Below are 24,074 nucleotides of genomic sequence, written 5' to 3' on the forward strand. Positions count from 1 at the left end.
TCTGCAGAGGAGCTCTGTTTTACATTTTGGTTGTTGGCAAGAACATACTGAGCCTTGGCCAGTTGTATAGGCCTCCCATTTACAGTGCTTTTTAAAGAGTAGCATAATCAAGCCAGAGCAGGCACCGTCTGACCTGATCTGCAAGAGATTTCCAAGAGAGCAATTACTCACATCAAGCCCATACATAATACAAATTCCAGCTTAACTTGTGAGTTTCTGAAAACCCATGGATAGCCTATGCTTGCCAAAACAAGAGGTGTCTGAAGGAAGAATGGCTAAGGTTTCTATCTTCAAAAAAAATGTAGCAAATTTATGTTCCTATAGAGACAATCTTGGAGGGCTAACAATAGGAAAGCAGGGAGGTAAGTCATTCGCTGCACATTTTTTTTTGAAGGGAATGGATTATGTATTGCACACATCTTAGATCAAAACTTGGACTCTATTTAAAAGATTTTTTTCTTTTCAAATTGCATAGAGCTCAGCATGGCAGATGCATCCAAGGCACTGGATCAGTACTACATCAAATTTCCTTGCTGGCCTATTAAAGATGAAAAGTGCGGACTCAAGTGAGCTCTCAAGGTAGCTCTAGAACTGGTCTTTTGTGGCCTGTATGCCAGGAGAGGCAAGGTGAAGAAATGAGGTTTCCAAAGTGGTCTGAAACTGAAATAGCTTCTGGGAAATCACATCCTGTCTCTGATGTAAAGAAACCCTTCAAATATTTTCCTTCCTTCCATGGCATTGCTTGGAGTAAGGGACCATTCCTCTTCTAGGTCTAGAAGAAAGATTATTGCGACACATGGCTTTTGAGTGACATGGAGGAAGGAAAATGAAAAGGTGTAAGTATTCTGAAGAAAATGAATGTGTATAAAAAGTGAAGCCTCCTGGACAAGGCTCTTACAGGCCGAAACCAGCTGGCATTGGTCTGTTGAGCACAGGCACCTCAATACTCTCAGTTCCTGGGTTGCCTGAAAGGCAGTTTCCTGTAGCAAACGGTCTGCAAATCCTGCATCTAGGTCTCAAGTGCCACACTCATGCATTGCCTCTGACAGCACTTCCATTCCTGTGAGTCTCTAGCAATCAGATTTTGGACAGCTGCCTAACTGGTAGTTGATGTCTAATAGTTCTTTAGGACAAACTGGAAATTGGAAATGATGGCTCAAACTACCTGATTTCTGTGGTGATTCTAGGATGAGTTTACCATCTCCTGGTATGCAGACCGATTGAACAAAATTCACTGCACAGAACTTACAGCAGAAACCAAACTAAACAGCACATCTCTGGAGTGTTTGCCTATTGGGGAATGCTTTTTCTTTTTTAAGATATACTGAGCACAGAACTAGTGGAAACTCTTGGACTAATTCTGGAGAGCAAATACTCTGTCTAGGTATAGCATTAGTGAGTGAGAGCCAACTCCCTGTTCACTGCGTTGCCAAGAAGTCTTCAAGCTGAGCTGGAAAAAAAAGGACAACTATGCATAACAAAACCATTTGGTTTCCCAAGTCCATTCAGTTCTTAAATTTTCTGCCAAGAATATGTTGACAGGGAAACTAGTTCATTTTTTGGCAACTGATATGGCAGCTTATCCACTGGGAACTGGATATAAAACATTAATTTTTATGAGATGGACTATCCAATCCGTATCATCTTTGAGGGATCTGAGCAGGTGACCATAAAGTCAAAACTGGTGACCAGTTATGAATCCACTGGACCATCCAGTCCCTGTGTTTCTGAGGCATCCTAAGGGGTGAATGATTTCCTGTGTTGTTATGATGTATCACCACAACCAACTGCTCTTGCTTTATGCTCATTCTTCTTCCTACAGGCAGAAGAATGACTTTTCAGAGACATGACAGTGGAAGAATGACTAATGACTTTGCTGTATAAAATAGCAAGTTTTATCTCAATCTTACCTTATAACGTGGAGCAAGTTTTAACAACTCCCTCAGTGGCACATCAGAGCCCACCACACCCAGGAGAATGCCGTGAGATCGCTTGAAAACAAGAATTCATTTTCAAAAGTAAAATTTGGGTAGTTTTCTGCCTGAATACACATTGCTGCCTTCCTACTGACCTCTCACGTGTTTTCTCCAAACTTGTGTATGTTCATTTAAACCAGCTAGCATACGTCAGAAAATCTCAAGGGTTGCTCCAATGTTTATGGGTAGGAGCATTTCTACCCAACACTAGTGCACATTTTTTACTGTGATTCAGAAGTAATAGAAAATGACTGAACACAAGATTTGAGGGCAAAAGTATTCATTTGGTATGTGTGAATAACAAAAAGGACAAGGCAACCATGCGAAGCAATACATATTCGCTTGTCACCGGGCTAAGTGAACCAAATGCCAAATACAAAATTATCAATCTAGGACAAATGAATGCATGAAATCCTCACAAAATGGAAAATTGTTTATTTATAAGCGTCTGAGGAAAAAAATGGCTCAGAAGCTCCCACTGCAGTGCTGTGTTAATAAAGGCTAAGGCTGGCCTAGGGCAGAGAAGACAGACAGCTGTTCACATGATCTAGGTGGAGAGTTTATGCCTTGTACAGCAACAGTAAGGAACCAGAAGCTGAGATGAGGCTGAAAAGCTAGAAATGGTACAGAAAAGTGTGTAAAGGGTTTCAAAATGCAGAGGAAATGCCCTCATCAAAGACACCTAAATTTTCTAACCTTTTTACCTTACCAAAATAAAGACAGGTTTGACTTCATTGCAGTGTAGAAGATAGTTCCCAGGAGAAATGCCAAAGGCTATGTGCTTTTTAGTTCAGCAGAGAAAGCCATCATGATGGGAGAGTGAGGCCAGACAGCCTCAAAGTGGAATTTAGACACCAATTTTTAACAGAGTGAGAAAATGCAATGGAGAGATCAAGACTGGATGCCTTTCTCCAAGGACACTTTGACCAAACACAGGTTATTGGACTCATGAAGGACCGTTACATGAAATGTAGAGGAATGTAATAAAATGCATAAACGAGACAAAGTAATGATTACTTTCAGCCTCAAATCTCACAGGGCTGTGAATTAGGCTGGCTTTGAAAATGGAAGGATAAAATGGGGAGGAGTGTCATGTTCAAGAGGTATTTGGAACAAATAGTATTCAGAAGAAATGACAGACTATCATTTTGACAGACAAATTATCATCTGCACATCCTGCCCAAAGTCAACTGCAGTTCCTAATGATCTGGCAGTCTTTCAGAGAAGCGTTGGCTCTAAAACCTCACACAGGTCTGCTGCAGTCTTACACTTCTGCTGGTGGAAAGGAGAGCAAAGGCCATGTTGCACTCACCGTCTCGTTCTTCTTGCTGAAGACTGGCATAGCCACTGTTGTCATGAGCAACAGACTTTGAGCCTGAGATGCAAAGAGCTGCCAGAGAACAACAAGCCATGTGTTAGCGGATGCAGTATCGCAGATAACCCAAGCAAAAGGCACTGGAAATCCCAGGAAACCCAGATGTTGGGTACAATCAGACACCTCCTTGCCTCCCACACCCCTCTGAAAACAGATGGCAGCATTTTTCAATGCTTTGTATCCAAGAGGATCGTAGGATGGATGCTTGCTCATGTGGGGTGATGAGAATGGGCTGAAAGCCAGTGAAATGTGTTGAAGCAGGAGAATGAAGAAACCTGTAGAAATGGTGACACAACTTAAAACTGACACATAATGGTGTATAGACATAGGTACTTATGCAACAAGTGTAAAAACCACCAACACATCAAGCACAGAATGTAGAAAAACAACACAAATATGAGCAAAACACAAATATAATCTATACTGCAAACACATGAATAGCATGAATGAGAAACAGCATAGGCAAATGTTTAAAAGGCACAAATACACACACAGCTTGCTTGTATAAATTTGTCACTCAGGCATCTAAGCATAGGAAAGACAGAGGACAACATAGTGAGCTGTCTGTACAGTTGATGTGCACACGTAATGGGGAAGCAGAGTGTCCCATTACTACAGAAGATAGATGCTCTAAAAACATACAAGAAAGGAGGTAAAACAGGCAAGATACATGCACAAGAGTCTCCCAAACATACCTAGCAGTGAAAAGGACCTATTCTCTTGATGCCAGTAGCATCTCCCTTCCATTTCTGCTTCGGTCAAGTTAGTAGCAAGGCAAGAACTGACTTCCTGTCTCTATTAGTGTGCATGCTGGGAGCCATACAGCAGCCAGCCAATAACCTCTGCAGTTGCTTGAGGGAGATTTGAGTCCAGTGTCTTGAGTTATTGGTCTGGATGCTTCTTTGTAAAGAATTCCCCTGCACAGTAACACTTGTGCTAATATACAACAAACTACTGTCCCCAGCACTTATCAAACACATGGAAGAGATCCAGTGAACTAAGCTACCATACGACACAGACACCCCTATCTACTCTGGACCCACAGCACAGCTCTCCAGTACATCCAGCATTGCCTCCCCTCTTGTTTGTGTCAGAGGGCTCCTCAGAGAAGCAGACTCCCACCCCCAGATGTAGAGGCCAGCTGTGGCTGTGAGTGCTCACACTGACACACCATTCAGCACACGGCAACAGCACGGCACGCTCACAAAACACAGGGCAGCAATTACCTCTTCAGACTGTGGCAGCTAGTGGGAGACATGGATGAACAGGTGAATGAATACACAAATGGAGGAATGAGACAAAGATGAAAGAGTTTGGAGCAGAGGAAAAGAACTGCAAACCAAAGCAAGAGGCAAGGAAAGAGACACAGCAACTAAAGTGCAACAAACATATCCCAGAAGCTGTGGGTTCTCCCCAGTTCCTTTCAGGGCTGTGGCAGACATCCTAAAGATGCTGCTGATCACAGCTAGTAAGTGCAGTTCCACCGTGGAATTCTGTCCAGGAAATAGTACCTGAAAACATTCTCTAGAGAATTTTTTCCTCTGGTCAGTTCTAGTTGTCACAATTATGCATAAATCTCTCTGTGTGAGTACGCCAGTGTATGAAAAAAACCAAAACCAACACATCTCTCTAGAAGCGTGGAAAGCACAGAAAGAAGCGTAACTTTCCCTTTCTGTACTGAAAATCAAAGTGGAGATGAAGACTGAGAAACATCTTCTATTTGAGGTAGTGCAGGGAAAAATAACTTCAGTGGTAATCAATTTTGTTTTTCCCTTCTTTCCTTTGGAAGGTGCATGGCCAACGTAACATCATGATGGCACCTGCTTTGTGGTCCCAGTTTCTGAAGTCCTCCTCTGACACGAGGAAGGGGTGTTGGAAGCCCCCACTTCCTGGTTCTTTATTTCCCTCCCAGGAAGTGAGATGTGCCCATTACCCACAGGCTGAGCACAGGCCAGTACAGTGGGCGACCTTACATCTTACTAACCCAAAGAATGGGAGCGTGAACCTGCCTCCCAAACTGAGATCTGTGTCTTTGTGTGACTAACAGTATGTGCTTAGGTACTGGGCTAGAGGAAGTAAATCTCTGTGACCCATATCTTGAGCTGTAAATAGTCTTTACTGTGAATAATCCTTTAGAAGGTAGCCGTCTTTCACAGGAGAACTTCTTAAGTCATGCTGTGTCTGTGTGATTAGTCCTGGGCTCCTGGGTCACTGCAGATACATACCTGAGTCCATATATACGTCTCAGCTCCAGGAGCAAGCAGAAAAGAAATAGTGCCTGACTCAGCCAGAGACCTGTAACTTCTATTTGCCAGCCAGCTCCTGGTTTTACATAAATTTCAAGACTTCATTTAGGCTCTGATACTACTACTACTCTGATACATAAGATATTTAGATGGGAACTGGGACAAGTTACATGCCTAGCATACTCACTGAAGGTTTAACACCTTTGCCAGATTGGCTCATAGGCCCTACTGTTTGCTGACTAAAGACTTGAGGTGTCATTCCTTACCGCACTGTCCATGTAGGCTTCAGTCCATATAATGTCGTGGTCATGGTTGATGACCATAGGACGGCTGAGAACATGCAGGTACTCCATCACATTCTCCTGGACGTCCGCCAGCGTGGAGATCTGGGTATAGTAGCCTTCATGGAGAAAGAGAGGCATGAGTCAGTCTTCTGACATGTCCCTCATGTTTACAAATGAACGTTCATGTGAAGTCAGAAAAGGGAATGTCAAAAACTACATCTACCCAGACAGTTCTTTACAAAAAGCGCCTTGACATGCCTTGTAGCCATGCTTTTTATGTATAGAAGTTTCCATGGAAATCTAGAGTTTCAAAGCACTGGCTCTGTTCTTCTCAAAGCACTGGACTGGTACTCAAGACCAGAGTCTTGATATAACACAACAAGCAGATGTAAAAGACTGTTTCAGGTCTTAGGCAAAAACATTCACGAATCAGTCTGCCTGTGTTCCTGAATGGCAAACATATGCAAAGAAGGTATTCCACCAAACTACTCACTTCCCCTGTCCCATTTTATGTAAAGCCTAAACTCTCAGCTTCTCTTGCACAGTGCTCTACTCTTTGCTCTGCCTAGCTTTGCATCCAAGGATGGGGACTATGTCTATCCACCCATTGGAAGCAGAACCAAAAAGTGTAAGTTACTTATTTCCAGAGCTTTCTCCTATAGCAGTCTAATATACAACAAAGAATATAAGGAAATAATGTCTTCCAGTTATCAAAAGATTGTCAAATGCTAGCTGCTTAATTGGTTAGAAATGCTAAACATGGATCTCATTGGTTACACTTGGTGTAGCACAGAGTATGTCAAGTATATGGAAAATTGTTATCACTAGGAAATCAATGCCATGTGAAATGGTTCATGAGTTGATAAGCTTTGTGATGTGGAAAATTTTGTGTGCTTGAAAACGAGGATTAAAGAGCAGTATAATATGTTGAAATGGAAGAGCCAAGATCACTGAGCCTTCCTTGGAGATCGAGTTTGCTAAGTGAGAATTGAAGTGCGAACAGTGTATTTTTGTTCTCAAGGATAATCCATTCTCACATTTTATAGTGAAAAAACAGTACTGTGAATTTCTTGTCACTAATCTTACGGTTGAATATGCAATCTGAAATCCTTTTTTTTTTCATCTAATAAAAATATTACTTAAAAATGTTACTTGTGTTCATAGTGCTAACAGGTAAACATTTGAACCTTGGACATCCTCAGCATGTGTACACTCTACAGACCAGCAAATCTTGTATGTCAGTTATTTTCAATAGCAAATATACCCATGTCTTTCACAGAGTCCATTGAAGACACCGTTCAGACAGAAAGAGATCCAATATCCCTAAGTGGTCAGGCCCCAAGCTCAGTCTCTTTTTCCTTTATCTGTTGAAAAAGTGTACAGACGTAGCAAGCACTGCAGGGTGCTGGCCATTGCCAGATGTACTGGGGCCAAGTCAAGCTCAAACAGACAAGACTTTTTTTTTCCTTTCTTTTCCCATGTCTGATTGGTCTAACTGGACTTTTAAACTGGCCTCAAATGGATAGGGATGACTCATCTACTTTGAATGAACTTTCCCATTCATGCCATTTCATGCTGGCTACAGAGAATATTGGTTTTGGGGCCGAATTAGCAAGCTGTCCTGGTACCTCAGTGAAATCACTGGCACACAAAGAATTTGGCTGGCATACAGGGGTTAACCTGCAGGCATTGTGAAAAATGCTGTAAAATCCTTAAAAAATATGCTTGTTTTACATCTGAGTCAAAAGATGTCAGGCTTACTGACAGAGGTTTAGACAGCTTGTCAAAAGCCAGCAGCTGGAACACAATAAGCACAGAGACTTAGGTGGACAACAGCTGGCATGAATTTTGGTCACAGTGTCCCTTGGCACCGAGACAAGAAAACATGGTGGCTCAGCACCGAGGACTTGCATTAGCTGGACATGGGCATATTCCATGCAGACTAGCAGGGCCTGCTCTTTCCTTAGGTCATCTTCCACCCAACAGTTCCTGGGCCCCTGAGCTGGTGTGGGGAACTAGTGGGGGAGTCCAGAGACCTACAGTCACGGTCCACATGTGAGGTGAGTGGTCGGAGTTGGGTAGCCATTACCACACAGCACCTTTGTTGTTGCAGGCGATCCATTTCACATTGGGGGCAAAAGTGACCTCCCGTCCAATGAGGTAAGTGAAAACCCGGACCTGGGAAAGAGAAAGAAAAGGTAGCCTAAAAGAAGCTGGCACACACTACCAAAGCCAGGAGGTCAAGGTTTGACACCCTGCCATGCAGCAGTGAGCGCTTGATTGTGCTGCAGGACAAGAGTTCTGCCTTCATGCAGAAACAGGAGCCTCTCGCTCCATTTGTTTCACATTTTCCGGGCTGGAACTTCATTTCCAATTACAATAAGCTCAGAAAGCCAAGTATCACCCAGGATCATCTGCATAACAAGGCAGAACTGCAAATTCTGTTTGATTTTAAGATAGCAGCTCTGCTAGGCACTCGGCAACAACATGCAGAGAGGTTTATAGCTCACAGGAATCCTTTACCCTGGGGAACAGCCGGTCATGTGAGCATTTAAAGAAAGCTTCACCATTTCTTGTGTTTGACTAACAACAAAGGAGTGAATCCTGAAATAAACAGCTTTAACAGCTCTGGTAGGCTGCTTCTCTCCCTTTGTGCATTGCTGTTAGCTGGGATGAGGTAAACAAATAAATCTGGAGGGTTTAGGATGAGCTTGGTCTATTTCACTTTCAAAGCAAGCAGGGTTGGGAGGTACTGAGAGAGGTTGTCTGGGCCATTCCACTGCCCACCATATGGACTGGTAACAAACAAGGCTTTCCCAGACAGGGCCAATTATAAACAGTCCAGCCTGGCTGCTTGGTGTTAGCAGCGGGATGCACGCAGGTGTTTGGATGCTCAGCTCTGCCCACTCTGCCCAACACCTTGGATCATCTTCTTCCCACCGTGGTTGGATAGCACCTTTCTTTGCCCTATCTGTCTTCTCCCAGACAAACCTTTCGATCTGGCCAGTTGTACTTTTCAAACACAGCTTCATAATCCTCCACTGCTCCGTCTGTGATCAACATGATGGCTTGGTTACACAAGCCTCCTTGGCCAGCGTCTCTGAACTGCAAGCAGAGTGAAGAGGATTAGTTATTGCAGCACTGACCCTTCCCATGTTGCTGCAGTGTCTTTATTCACCAAGGGCCAGATTCTGTCTTTCTCTCGCAAATCTCACCCTGTGGGCAGAAATCTCTCCTTGCAAAAGGACGTTGTTTTGATATTGCATATGTGTATATATATATTAATTTCTACAGCACTTACTACTTAATGTGGTTGCTGGAAGCTTTACAGAAGTAAAATAAGAAGAAAAGCACTGCAGAGGAAGGTGCAATTCACTGCTGCTTTACAGCTTGTGCAGTCACATTCATTTACACTAAATGGCTGTAGACTGACCATAAACACTGCCATTCTGATTTGACAGCAATAACTGTCACTTTTTATGGCAGAAAATGTGAGAGGATGGAGAAATCAGACACATTATTTCAAGGCAAATCCATCAATCTACCAAAAAGTGCAATGAGAAACAGGAACACGTGGAAAAACAAGGCTGCTGCCATCAGCACTGAAGTAGAGCACAAATGCATCAGATAGAGAGACCATGTGCTGTAATGAGGGAGGGCCAGTAGCTGTGCTTAAGTGATACTCAAGGCATATACAGGTAGCTAGGACTTTGGTACAAATGTCAGTGCTCTGTTTCTGTGCTCCCACCAAGGAAAGGTCTAATCAGCATAGAAGGCTGCAGAAGCTGGTATGTAGAGTGAAAAGTACAGAAAGAGAAAAATATGACAGCTCTGCACAGAAAATTAATGAGGCAGTGGCATGAGATGGAAAGAGTATGGGAGGCTATTTGAAGGGTGGCTGAGGTTATATCAAACAGCAGTAATTTTAAGCTGGAGAGAATAGACATAAATTAGGAATAAAGACTTGAAATGGCAAGACTAATTGCATAAAATAAAAGTAAACACTGGAGTGCAGGGTGTGAACTGGGACTCGTGAGGTGTTTCAGGTTTCAATTCACAAGTCTCTTCTGGCTTGGCAAGGCTGTTATAACAAAAGGCAAGCATCTTTACCAGTATGAATGGCACTACTACTGCAGATTGGCATCATGACCATCAGTACCCAGAAACCTAGTCCAAGTCAAGATTTCTCCAGTCAGTTCACCACCCCACCATTACCTCTATGGTTATTCATCTGTATAAAATACCAGAGTTGGTGTTAATATCACCATAATGTCTCCTTACATTTATGTTAGAGGTCCTGTCTTCTACAACACCATTCTTAATATCACTGAAATAAATGTTACTCTACTTCACTGACCATGAATTCAACATCTACTGAGTGACCACTGTTAGAACAACATGTATGGTCCCATCCCCCTCTGTTGCTTAATAATCATGTTATATCACTGACCAGAACCTGGACAGATGATTACAAAAGAGAACCACAGAATCCTTAGGGTTAGTAAAGACCTCTAAGATCATCCTGTCCAACCATCAGCTCATCCCCACCATGCCCACTGCCCACATCCCTCAGTGCCACATCCACACAGTTACTGAACGCGAAGGATGGTGACACCATAACCTCCCTGTGCAGCCTGTGCCACTGCAGCACCTCCTTCTGAGAAGAAATGTTTCCTAACATCCAATCTGAATCTCCCCAGGTGCCACATGAGACCGTTCCTTCTCATTCTAAACAGTGAGGTAATGTGGTCATATGCATATCTTTCTCTGTGGAGTCCCCAAGCACTGATGTTTCCAATGGTCCAGGAAGTTTCTACACCTTGTACCATGGAAAAGCCCTGAGTGCCAGCTGCAGGATAGCTGGAGGCCCCAGGAGTGTCACAGCAGGAGTTTCTCCTGCTTGGCAAGGGGACCCAAGGCAGAGCCTGGTAGTGCTGAACAGCAGCAAGAACAGGATGCCTTTCGGTACAAAGGAGGAAAAGGGAAAAGCAGCTGATAGCCACGTGGGATTGTGCTATAAAACCACCAGATGAGGAAGATGAGAAGGAATCTCAGGTGAGCTATTCCTAGGACAGATATCAACGGTTTCCAGAGAGAATGGCAAATGTAAGTTTTCATCACTGAGGTGCAGGGTTATGGTGGTGCAGGAGACATCAGAATAAGATCCGTATCACAGATACGCAAGCCTTGTAATTACAAAAGCAGCTTATTCAGACCGTTGCAATCTGCAAAGTATTTTGTTTGGGCAATTATTACATTAATGTTTTATTAAGGTTGTCAGCAAACTACTTCAGACATCTCCTCTCTAGCTTCTTTAGACTTCATAATACTGAGATACTAAGAAATTAGATGCTGTATCAGAACCAGCAATCTCCTAATTACTGGAGTAGATGATATTTTCAACAGGGAAAATGAGATCATCACTGTCACAGAAATAGAGATTAAAAAGACAGATTTAGAAAACAAACGAGCAAGAGGTAATCCCTGATGTTTGGATCCTTTTGTGGCTGGCTGCAGCTGTAGCAAATGATCTAGAAACACTCACACAAAGTTCTGAACGTAATTCCCTGCTCTGACTGAAGACTTAAGGGTGTGAAATAAGGTGAGATGGGGAGCAAGATGCCCAGAGACAGATGTCTGAAGGGGTGTGGGCTAGAGATGAGGTCTGTGAATGAGGGTTGGGGCCATGTATTCTCCTGTATAAGTTTGGTCATGTTGCCAGGAGGAACAGGCATGATCTAATTCATTCAGGGTCATGATGTCTTACGCTCACTTATTTGTTCATTGCTATTTACTTTGCAGTTTCAGCCTGGTCAAAACAATGGTGAAGCAATGGGAACATGAGCAAAGCTTAGTGATATATGCACCCCCAGAATAATGGTACACCCATCTGGCCAAATGGCTGAGTGTCCCCCTCCACCTCTGTCTGCCCCACATTCACACAGACATGCCTTCAGAATTATGAGGCATTCAAACTTATTGACAAGTCCCCCCTAGGCAGAAGGTTAGCACTAAGGAAGGAAACAGAAAGTCATTGAAGGAGAAACAAGAGATGGCTTTAAGCAGAATTGCAGAGGCTGGCGAGCAGGAAATTCTGAACTTTGCACATCCTGAAAAATATACTGCAGAATCCAAGCCCAGAAAGATGTGAGTGGAATCAAGAAAAGATTTATAAACTTTCTGGTGAGAAGAAAGGGAGTACAGAGTACATTGGCAGATGGTAAAACAAAACAAACCAAACAAAAAAAAGCCCACAACAAAAACAGCAGAGAAATAATCAGACAAAGATGCTTTATAGCCTCCATGTTTTATCATCAAAAGAACAGTATTGTAGTGGCTGGGTACAGTCTGAAGTGGTAAGAAAGAAAAGAAAGAATTACAGGGAGGGTCACAAAGTGATTGGATTAAAGAAAAAGCAAACTGAAAGCATTCAAATAATCTGTGCTGAGCAGAAAGGGTAAGAACTGTAGAACGTGCTGCTGGACTGCTTGCCCTGTGGGCTGAGACCAGACTGGGACCTTACCGAGATCCCAAAGGGCAACAAGGAACTGCCAGAAAGTACATTTTACATAGGAAAGATGGGTAAGTTGTCCTTAAGCATCTACACCAGTGCTAGAAAAAATAGTGACAGTCCTACCATGAGTATGCAGAGGTAAAGTCCCAGCTAGGTGGGATGTAAGAGGCTGCAAACTCTTTCAATTTCTTACATCAGACAGGTTTACTCTCTCCATGACACTAGTTCTCAGATATTCATATTTCATCAAAGGCCAATTTGTTACCAGTTTCACTTTTTCTTTTTTCTTTTTCTTTTTTACCCATAGTCATTTGGGAATGAGCTAGTCATAATTAATCTCACAATTTCTGTCACTTCTGAGTGCAGCAGTGAGTCAGGGTGCCATTAAAACAGCTTGGTGTTAGGAGCAGAGTTTGTTCCGTGGTGGCCTCAGAGAGCAAAATCCAGGCTTCCTTTTCCTCCATGGGATCAGCTTTCAAAATGCCTACTTACATAGAGGGCCCTAAGAAAGGAGGACCCAAAAGAGCCCCAGATTTTGCACGGCCTTATCCTAAGAGGTTGACTGTAATGAATATATGAAGGTATGTATGATGCCCCTAGGATTTGGGGGAGTGTATTTGCATAGATATGTATGTACATACATATATATGGCATGACTATACAAATATAAAAATATATTTACAATTTATTTACACTGGGAAGAATAATCAGAGGCTCCAGTGCGGAAGAGGAGGCTGAACATTGGCCGGAGAGGAATACTGCGGAGGCAGATCAGCTGCCTATGAATTAACAATGTGACAGCATCTGAAGAAAGGTAACTGTTGTCTTTTGTTGCGTTAACAGAGGGCTGTGGAGTGTAAGACAAGGAAAATAATTATTATGCTCCGCTTAGCCCTTGATAGCTCTTGGCTGCAGCACTCGGCAGTGCTGGGAGCACTCTGCTCCAGGGGGGGCAGAGAGGCCAAACTGAGATGTACACAACTGATGGAAAAGAGCGAGGAGGTGTGCCCAGCATGTGGGAGGAGAGAAGGCAGCAGTGAGACAGACTCGAACTCGATAAGCCAGAAAGGAACTCAGAAGACTGCGCTTGACGCTTGAGAATTTGAAAGCGCTTTCTGAATGCCATGCTTAGCACCATCGGTTCCCCTGTGATGCATATTTCAGTGAAACTCCGTGGTGTGTGGCTAAATTGAAACAGAGAGTGTAAGTGGCTTATGGAGCGTGGCAGAGGCAGGGGAAGCTGTGGCTAACCGTGCTCCTGGAGCTGCTGTGCGGATTGCGTTTGAGATTAAAATATGCCCTGCTTCCCCCAGGGCATCACAGAGGGAAACAAGGGCGGTGAGACACTGTACTCTCCTTCACCCCCCTCTGCCACTCGTAGCTCACCCGAATACGTCTCTGCCAGGCTATTAATTCTAAAAGCAATTGGGCTGAGGAAAATTACCGGGGAAATTTTGCAGTCACTTTCATTATAGATATTATTACTGGTTGTCTATTGTAATCAGCAAAGCCCATTTCATCAGTGTGATGTAGCATCTTTCATTCTCTTGCGTATGCTGCTGTGAACAATAACAGGACAGACAATCTGTGAGGAACAGTTATGATTACATGCTGAGAATGTGGATTTTGTCTGATGGAGGTGGGGTGGCTGCTTCCACCCAGGCTGCACTCCAGCCCTGCCATTGCATGCCTTATCTGCATGACCATGGCAGCAGCACCACAGGTTTGTTTCAGGACAAGGTGATGCAGACCCCTTTCCTCCCCTGTGACTGACTGGGATCTAGTAAAGCCTTGAGAGATTTCAAAGTCCTTAAAGCACACATATGCTTGCAGGGACGTCCTTCTGCAGACTTGGGGATTGCCTGTCCAATGAGGGAGAAGGTGTGCAGTCTAATCTCTCGTGGGAGAGATCATATGCCTGGCAGAGCTGCCTGCTATGTCAGCTGGGACAAGGAGGTTGTCTTCAGGGCTGTGCTCCATTCTTCTCCACTGAACCCTGCAAAGCTGTGCTGGTTGAGAGGGCCTGCAGCTGAACTGCGTTAAGCATCTTCAATCTGTTGTCACTGTACATAACCAGTGACATGTTAGACTTTAAGAAACCAGTTTCATTCTGGGGGAACAACGGTTTAAGTATTCTTATTTATACTGCTCAAGCCTACATATGCTCTAGGTCTTTTGTTATGAAGATAAAATCTATTTTGCCATAAAATGTGAGGATACGTTCAGGTAAATCTAACAGACATCTAGTGCACGTAATTGTTCTAGGTTTGTATCATTACTGTTTCCATGGTCATCTAAGCAATTATCTTCTGCAAAAGATGTCAAATTACATCAGTGATGATGCTAAACTAGTCTTCTCAGGTAGCCGTTAGGTTCATCAAGCTTTAGTTACTGCTGCCAAGTCAGTTCAGTCACCACCACTGGTTGATTCAGCTCTGATCATACTTGCACCAGCATAAATTAGGAACATGGTCACTGCATAGTCAATGAGCTTAAACTTACAGTCTGCAAAATGAGTAAGAGTGGAGTATCTTTCCCAGGATGCCAACATTTCTGTTACAACCTTTAACATCAGCATCCTTATTTGGACCACTGGCATCATACTGCTACATATATTTTGCCAGCACCAAGGGCATGGAATTTTTTCCACCTAACTCACTACAGACAAAGTAGTGAGGAGGATGGGGTATCCAGCAGCCTTTTTTGGTTAATATTTCTTAAGGAATGGAATTCAGTCACACATTTACCTCCAAGCAGAAATCACAAATGTTCACATAAGGCAATGAATTATTTATGAATCTTATCACAGCCAAAATCCTCCTGGCCTGTGATGAGCCAGTGAAACACAGCAATGAGGAGGAGGAGGGGATGATTCAGTGGGGCCAAGTGAGGAGATGTCCCCCCATCTGCGGGGTCTACATACCCACGAGCACTGCTCCCCTGGGCACTCAACTGCCATCCTGGGCAGGTTAGCAGCATTACACACAAACCTACACCTGGTCACTCTTGTCACAAATTCAGAACCCATCAGAGTAGTTTGCACAACCCGTATCAACTCTCCCCATAGCATCATGGTAAATATGCTACATCAGATACAAAGGAGAGAGCAGGGATACACGTGCCCTGTGTGAGCATCAGCACAGAGCCTCTTACCTCCCTCAGGATTTTGAAGGACTCTGTCAAGGCCTTGTTCACCGTTCCCACTCCTTTTGCCTGCAGTTCGTCCACCAGCTGCTTGAAATGCTGTCAAGAACCCAGAAAAGTAGTGATGAGCTGCAGGTAGGCTCATCCTTGGAGGAGGGAAGAAAGGGAGACCTGGAGAGTCCATACTCGTGGACTCCCACCCTTTTTTCATCGCTGGCAGCGCAGTGTCACACCGCCATGGATGAAGGTGGAGAAGCGGCTGTGCTGTTAGCAGAACCATTGCATTACAGAGCACAGCCCTTGGACTGTGAAGTCCCAGTGGACCGTGAAACATCCCAAAAGGGGGAAAAAAAAAATAAAAATTAGAAATTAGACTTTCATCTATCCACTCCTTCAGGAAAAATGACAACAACACCAACAGACATTCCTGTGCATGTGAGAGCAACAGAATAAAGAAGAAGAAAACAAGCATTCAAGCTGGCTTTGATCTGGTTGAGACAAAACCCTCAGAGAGTGCTCTCCACAAAATGGACAAGGTCCAAAATAAATGAGGGTCCGCTGGGAAACGCTGCAAGGAGATGTCACCCTCTGAGGGCGTACTCTGCAGCCCAGAGCTAGGCTGGGAAAGAAATTTGGAGAGAAAGTTGATGAATGATGTGAAGTGGTTGCTGCCATTTAGCAACAAATTAACCCAATGTCATGGTACCTTTATGCAAAGTTGAACCAGAGCCAGTACACACCACTGAGCTGGTGCTTGCTTCTGAAATACAGACCTACATGCTTCTAGGAGATAACTGTTTCTTGCTCTTAGAGTTTCATGTTGAAGCATCTTAACTCCACGCACTTACCACTTATCGCTGCCTTGTCTAGATAGCATTAGTGGAAGCCTGGTACTTACCTCTCTGTTGTCTCTGTCTGCTTGGACCAGGATACCCTTAAAACAGGGTTCAATAAAATGAACATAATCATTGTACTGCAAAGATAAAATGAGAAGAAAGTTGGTGCAATGTCCTGGGTGAAGGCTGAAAAGCATTATTAATCGTTAACACATTTTATAAATGTTTCCCTTTCAAATTGTTTGCAGTAATCAAGGAAAAATACAATTTTGATAAAACCCATGTATGTTTAAATAATTTGTTAATTATAGGGTTTGCTGCATTACATTTGGGCATATCCACATATACAATAATTTTTTTCCCACTCAGACTCTAGAGATCTCCATGCTCTGCAAGCTTGTGCCCCTTCTTACAATTGTTTATAATATTTGCACATATTTTTTGACTTCTGTAGACTTCGAGCCCCAGTCATAAGATGAACCTTGTCAATGGTTTTATAGCCCAGCAGTCAATGTCTCTGATACTCAGCTAAATAATGATATATTAAGTTACCCCACATCCACTGAATTACAATTATTAGTGCAGTGTCTGCTTCCAGCCTGATATTTATGTGAGAAAGGAGATGCCATTATAAACCCTTTCCTTTAAGGTTCAGATGAGTACATTTGTAATGGACTAAGGTGGTAATTACTGATGGTTACCAATGCTCAGCTTATCAATGGGACCTTAGGCCAGGCTGTAATATATCTGAACCAGAAGGCTCTTAGTGTAGGTGTAACATCACCTGACCTTTCTGTGATTATTTTTTTTTTTAAGAGTAGATTATATTTACATCTTTTCAACAATTTCCTTCCTTTTATCTGCCAACACTATTCATCTCTCCCTCCGTTCATCCATATAAAGACAGAGCTGTCACCACTGGAGTTTCTAACCATGTTACACAATGGGAAAGCTGCCATGAAAAGTAGATGTTATATCTTGGTGATTGTGCCTTGGCAGACTCGTATAGAAAGCCTGGTGAAAGAGGCAGTGCTTGAATTAGCTTTGAGAATGAAAAGGTGAGCAGTCATTTGTCTCTAACCTGACTCAGAATCCCCCAGTCTCACTGTGAATCATGGAAAAAAATTCCTTTTGTGTTCATTGGTGCTGGTTCTCTCTGGATAATCAGACCATTCTTATCATGGCCAGGGTCTTGAAAAGGGAGAGAGTAGCACCAGTGCATCCCGACCAAAGACATACTTACTGCAATGATATTGACAAAGTCATTTTCCCCAAGGGTATCTAGAATGGTGACAATGGTGTGTTTGGCAATGGTCATCCGCAGGCCCTTCATGCTTCCACTGACATCCACAATGATGACAATGTCCTTGGGAGAGGTGGCTGCTTGGATGTACCTTGGTAAAAAGAGGAATACAAGAAACCATGAAAGAGTGGAGTGGAGGATTTCTGGGCATACGCATCTGGGTGATGTGAGCCACAGCATGACATGCACTGTGAGTATGGCTATCCCATAGGGTCCAGCTGTTCAACAGCAGGGCTCTTGCTACCCACCTGCCTCTCCCAGTGGCTCCAGCCTCTTCACACATGGACAAGAGTTGGGACAGCTGCAGACATATGTCCAGGTTTCAGCAAGAGTGACAACTGCTACTATACTACACTTATGCCATTTAGCTGTGCTGAACAAACTGAGCAAATGCCTGCCTTTCTGTGTAAACAGTCCCATTCCTCTAGCTGCAGGTTAAGAAGGAAGCACATGTGGTACTTTCTACGTGGCACAGGTCAGATCCCCTATGGAAAGTTGGCACTGTCTAGTGTCAAGCCTCTAGTTATGTACCCTTCTCCTTCATGAACAGCATGGCACAGTGACTGCTGCTCAGCAGCTCCTCAGGTGTCACTGTGAAAAAGAGGAAGAGGGGAGAACCAACTTTCTCCACAATGCTTACCAGCCACGATTCCTGCAGTCAAAGGAGATGACCCCATTCTCATCTGGTAGCCACTTTATTCCTGAGGGGAGCAGCAAAGGGAGCAATCAGCATGTACATAAACAGGCGTGGACTCCCTGCCAGTGTATCCAAAGCACTAGCAGAGTTCTGTGGTCTTCAGCAGTTCCCAGAAAACTATTAAAATTTTATTAATGAACATTGTCAGGTGTTGGCTGGTGTCTCCTTGTAGTCTGGTAAAATTTGAGGAGCAGTTGCACTTACTTTAAACATTCTGATGTAGTTCTCCACATTTTTTTTCTCATCAAGAGCATAAGGCAGCAGCTGCAGAGAGAGCAATGTGTCCTATGTTCCCTGCTGGAGGCTCTGCTCAGCCATCCCTCTGTTCCCTTCCATAACACTTGGCAGACAGGTCATAGAGCAAGGGCACACAGCCATCTCACAGAGAGGCCACCAGGTCACGTTGCAGCTGTGGAGGGTCTCCCAGCCTCCTCCAAGTGTGCGTGGGCCCTCCCTCTAGTGCTGTGACCTTACACAATGCTCAGAACTGGTGATCAGGTAAGTCAGGCTGAGCAACTGTTTTGGGCATGTGTGGCCTTGAGCATGAAAAAGGGCTGTGGCACTGTGACTGCAACTAAAAACAGCATGGAAGTGAAAAGATTACACCCAGTCCAGTAAGCTTCTTTGTAGGGCAGCCTGTCCAAGGCACAGTCCTACAAACAGGCTTCTCTGGGGCTTTAAGTGCAGCATACCTGGTGGCCAATCCGGGAAAGAAATAAGGCTTTATGCCCGCTATGGATGCTATTGCTTCAGCCTAAGGTAGCAGTGAGACTTTTGGTTCACCACACCTTGTCCTTCATGAGGACATGCTATCCCCATCCTGGGCTCTCACACAGCTCTGCTCCATCCTGCTCTGTGCTGAAAGACTTGGGCTGATGGCTGTGCTCTTACCTGGGTAGAGCCTGAAGAACCCTGTAGAACTGCCAAAGTACTGCCAGGTCAGCGTAGGATCCCTTTCAAAGTTATCCACAAAGACAGGGTTCAAGGCTTCTGACATGTAAACACCATTCAAGATGTCAGGATCTGCAGAGAAAAAGAATAGAAAATGAGCAAAAAAGGGATATATAGGAGGGGAGACTCTCATGCCTCACCCTCCTTCAGGATGCAGATTGGGATGGGAATGAAGATGACTCTGGAGGAATACAGCCTTCTCCAAAGGTGTTTCTTCCTGATCTGCCCAAAATCATGTCTCTTCATCACAGTGCCTCACAATGATGGATGTCCCCTCACCAGCAGCTCTTCAGTAGAAGCAGTGGAGGGAGTAAAATGCATAGTTTAAGCCAGCTATGGAGGGCAGGTCATCCCTGGTGGCTGGAGGTGTTCCCAGCTGGGCATTATCCCCATTTCTGTTACACGCAGTTGGAAGAGGGCTCTGAGAGACTAGAGATGATAAGCAAGTGAGCACAGACAGGCCTGAGCTGATGTAAGCAATTGCTTACCACTAAGTGGAACAGCCTTTCTGCAGTGTTTAAATTTAGTCCCCATGATGCAATTCCCCAAGACAGAGGAGCCCTAGGTTTTACATGCTGTTTTTTGTCTCTCCACTTTTTCCTCACATTTTTCTTCCTTGCTTTCCCTCTCCTTCAGAAAGCTTGAGCTGTCCTCCCTTGCCCTCAGTCTCATCAGAACCAATAAAAAGTTGCAGATTTGTGTGAAGTCGTAGGAAGCAGTGTACATGCAGTGTCTGTTTTGAGTCATTGCCTCAGGGGACCAAACAGAGCAGCAGCAATAGAAGGGAATTGCAGGAAAATGGTCACAACAGGATTAACAGTATTAATGTCAAACAGGATAGGAATTTGACCTACCACTTCCTGTTTAGTCATTTCAAAGTAGGGGCAAAATTTAACAGTGGCTCCCCAGTGAGAGGATCAAAGTAGCTCATGCAGGAAAGGAACCAAAGGAGCTTTGGAGAGCAAAAGCTTGCTGAGCCCACTGTCATACATGACAGAAAGAGCAAATGCTGCCAGGCCTGCTCCTGAGAGGAGCCCCAGGTGTGGAAATGGTCTTCACCATCTCCTTCTCCTTATCCTGCTTGTTCTCCAGTTGCAGCAAGAGCAGCTGGATGCTTTTTGTCCAGTTGTACAGACAAGTAATCAGATAGTTGGGTATAGCATCGCTGCTGTCTCCGACAGAAGCCATTTGGCCACCTTTTCGTGTGCCACTGCAGCCAGCTCCCTGCCTCATGCTCAGCTGCAGCCAGCCCTGCTGGTGGCTTGATTGTATGCAAGTTTTTGTGTCTGGGGGTCTCAGACCAGATGAAATTAATTTAAAATCTGGCGAGAAATGAAACTCCTTCTATTGTCCCTCTAAATAATGTACCAGTTGTAAGCTCAGTCAACAGTGCCAGCCCCATCTGGTCCTGAGGCTTGTAAAAGAGCTCCATCTATGAAAGAAATAATGGATTTTTTGTTTGTTTCCCAAATGCATTCAACAGGAAGAACCAACTGGGTGCCAGGCAAGGAGCCAGTTCAAAGCATCTTTGTGTGTTGACCAAACACAGCAGCAAACTTAGGACAGTCACAACTAGATTCTAGCCAGCAGCTTCTGCAGTGTGTGCACTGTCTTGAAGACGGACTATTCCCTGGTGCATAGGTGGAATGGCATCAGTGTGCAAGGGAGAAAGGACAGACTGGGCTGAAATGAGGCTATATGAGCCTCAGGGTCTTCCTGGTCTCCTGCAGCTACTAAAGTCTTATTGAGAAAAGCAAATAGCCCAGAACAGTCATGCTCCAGTAGTAGCTGTGAATTGTCAGCATCCCTCTTTGAGTGTGCTCACTGGGAATTAAGAGTGTCTCCATGAGTTGTTAGGCTCTCATAACCCAAAAATACTTGGGATCTATTTTCTCAGCTGAAATCAATGAGATCCTTGACACCTAAACATCTTGATAGATCAGACTCTTTGTGTAGAATAGCAATTTCCAATAAATCCACATCACATTTCATTTCATAGCATCTCTGGTTATAGAGATGAATCCTACAGACTACACTGCCTACCTAAAATGAAGGACAGTGTATCACTTAGAGGCCTTCCAAGAGCAGATTACACCTGAGTCTTGTCACAGTGATAGACTGCAGCATGGGCATAACTGTGTCTTCAGAAAATACCTTTCCAGACCTGGTTTGTTTGTTTGTTTTTCCTTTCCTCATCCTTTATTCTGGTATTATTACTCCCATTTAGATTTCACACCATCCTACTAGGACTGAGAAAGTAAAGGCCAGCCATCCATTACCTTTGTTGTAGACATTCGTAGGGAGCTGGATATCACTGTATGTTGTGTTTACCAGCAGGTTATTGAAATGCTCATTTGGCTCCAGAATGAATTCATCTCCAAGCTCCACATAATTGTCATTTTCATCCTTCTCATTAATCAGGAGGGAGTTGTAGTAATCAAACTGTTAATGAAGATAATGAAAAAGACTATGAAAGTACAGAGATCAGTACTACCTGAAAAAAATAATGTTCTTTCACCTATAAAAAAGAAGGGAAATCTGGAGAATGCGGGCTTCAGCTAGAATCAAGATGAGTACCAAATGACAGCCTCTACCAATGAAACGTGTCAAGCTGCCCAAATGATGGTTTCTGCCAGTTTCTTATTGGCAGGTTTCAAGCATAATCAAGCCAACTGCCAAAGAGCCTCCTAAGAGCAAAGGGATGCAGTGTTAGATTGCCATGGTCACTCAGCAGCATTTGAGCTGCTGTCCGGAAAGGTGGAGTGCCTCACTGGGTCTGGCTCTCAGGTTTGCATGCCTTTTCTGACCTTAGTCGCCCTGTCTCTACCACTGTCATGTACTGGAGTTAACTCCTGATGTACATTCAGATTGGATTATCCTCTCACTGTCACTCCAGGCAGCAGAAGCTCATCAAAAGCAAAGGACAAAGCAGAAGGTGCTCAAAGACAACACAAATCTCCCCTGTTAAGGCCCTCTGGGGATTTAGCAGCTGCCGACATGTTAGAATCTTCAGGATAGTCTTCCCTGTTGGATAACAGCCATTTTTAATGTGTTTTTTTTTCACTTTATCTGAGGCAAGAGGCCCTTTAAAGTCTTATTATGTTCAAGTACTATCAGTACTCAGAGGTGTGAACTGTGTGTGTGAATAAAGGGCCATGTGCCTTGATACTGCGAGTGCAGCTGATGCAAGAAATATGACTATAATGTGATTCTTAAACAAATGAGTAAGAGAGGCAAAACTGATATCTGGGTTGGTTTCATGAAGCGTTTTCAGTCCCTGCCTTTCCTAGCATTAACAGTAGCCTGCACTTCTGCTATGCACTCATTGCTTACAGTGTGGATAATGAACTTCAATAATCAGTTTGCACTCCAATTCCCTTCACCAGCAATAATCCCATTGCTTAGTTACAAACAGTTACTAAAGGAAAGCCAATTATCCAAATTGCATAGACAGAACCAAACTTTCATCCAACAGGAAGTATTGACAAGTATGTGTCTGCAAGCTGGAGAAAAGTCAATGGCAGCTGGTGAGAAACTCTGCTCGTTGGGATTAATAGTTTGCTACAGGTATTAATAACATTACGACCTTTGCAGCAGGACCCTCCCTGTTGCTCATACACCAATTTTTAGCTAATTTCCCAGGCAAGTAAACAGGGAAGCACCAGATAATTTGCACTAATGCGTCACATAATGACAATGCTGGTGTGCAATAAAGGTAAAACCTTAATTGTAACATCGAGCAACCCAATGTCTTCCCAAACCCTTCTCATCCTAAAGAGACTAATCCCCTAGGTGTTACTTAGGCTTGGGATCTGCCCAAAGAGTTGTGTTGATTTCTAGATGAGCTGAGTGTTCTGAAGACAAGGATACTCCTAACCTGGCTCCAAGATAGAGTGTCAGGTGTGCTGCATAAGGTGCCAGAGATGGGAGGTTTCTGCTAGATCAGCCTGTTGCCTGGTCCTTATGAAGATATGCACCATATTTTGTCACTGACGGGGACCAGCTTACCTCCAGTGAGGAGTTGTACTCGTGGTTCAGATCTGCATCCTCTGCTGCTTCCACCAACCTCTAATGCAAACAGATAAAGAAAGACGAGAGAGGCTGTGGGAAGTCCCCAGAAGCTTTTCCACCACCAACTCATATAATGAAAAGACATGTGACTGCCCCCTTCACTACAACAAAGACACAGGGCTGCAAACACTCCCTGTCCTCTGCTGTCATCCCATGCTGCAGCTTTATGACTTGGAAGTTATAGTCACATCTTTTATTGCTGAGTGCATTTACACCTGCTTACTCTGGAGTCCCTAACAGCCTCTCAAAGAGTCTCAGTCATTGGAGGACATGTACACACAAATAGAGACATATTCATTTAGACGAAAAACAGATATATTTCATTGTCCATGAACCCTTTCAAAAAGCCATGGGAAAGGCATTTTGGACCCAGACTGATGTCAGTAACTTGTCAAAAGAAAAGGAGTCTCAGACTGCCATTGTTGCTGAGAAAAAAGACTGTAACTTGGTTTCGTAAAGGACTCCGTGATGCTATGGCTGTTTATGAGATCTGACCATTTATGGTACCAATATAATCACTAGCATTCTCCAATATGATGCTTCAGGGCACTAATTCTCACTTCACATGCAGACTGGGAAGGAATCCAGATAAGAATGCACATGTTTTCAGAGTTGCACAATTAGTGACAGTTTCAGCAAAGATACTTCGTGCTCCTTCACAAAGGGTAAGGCAATCC

The 24,074-nt window shown here is 43.8% G+C and overlaps 1 protein-coding gene across 1 annotated transcript in view; it reads right to left on the bottom strand.

Annotated features, from left to right (window-relative positions):
• Nucleotides 1-24,074, bottom strand: part of CACNA2D4 (calcium voltage-gated channel auxiliary subunit alpha2delta 4) — a 113,619-nt gene that overhangs the window by 77,113 nt on the left and 12,432 nt on the right. The window contains exons 4-15 of the mRNA XM_042838083.1: nt 23,335-23,394; nt 21,606-21,768; nt 19,267-19,398; nt 18,319-18,379; nt 17,619-17,769; nt 16,438-16,512; nt 15,549-15,638; nt 8,873-8,986; nt 7,981-8,059; nt 5,864-5,997; nt 3,289-3,366; nt 1,911-1,991 (exon numbers count right to left, since the gene is read on the bottom strand). Of these exons, the coding sequence (XP_042694017.1) occupies nt 1,911-1,991; nt 3,289-3,366; nt 5,864-5,997; nt 7,981-8,059; nt 8,873-8,986; nt 15,549-15,638; nt 16,438-16,512; nt 17,619-17,769; nt 18,319-18,379; nt 19,267-19,398; nt 21,606-21,768; nt 23,335-23,394 (1,218 nt within the window). The remainder of the gene's footprint in view (nt 1-1,910; nt 1,992-3,288; nt 3,367-5,863; nt 5,998-7,980; nt 8,060-8,872; nt 8,987-15,548; nt 15,639-16,437; nt 16,513-17,618; nt 17,770-18,318; nt 18,380-19,266; nt 19,399-21,605; nt 21,769-23,334; nt 23,395-24,074) is intronic.

Source organism: Centrocercus urophasianus, unplaced genomic scaffold, assembly GCF_019232065.1.
Source record: "Centrocercus urophasianus isolate 14NV4802_14NV808 unplaced genomic scaffold, USGS_Curo_1.0 seq_73, whole genome shotgun sequence".
NCBI lineage: Eukaryota > Metazoa > Chordata > Aves > Galliformes > Phasianidae > Centrocercus > Centrocercus urophasianus.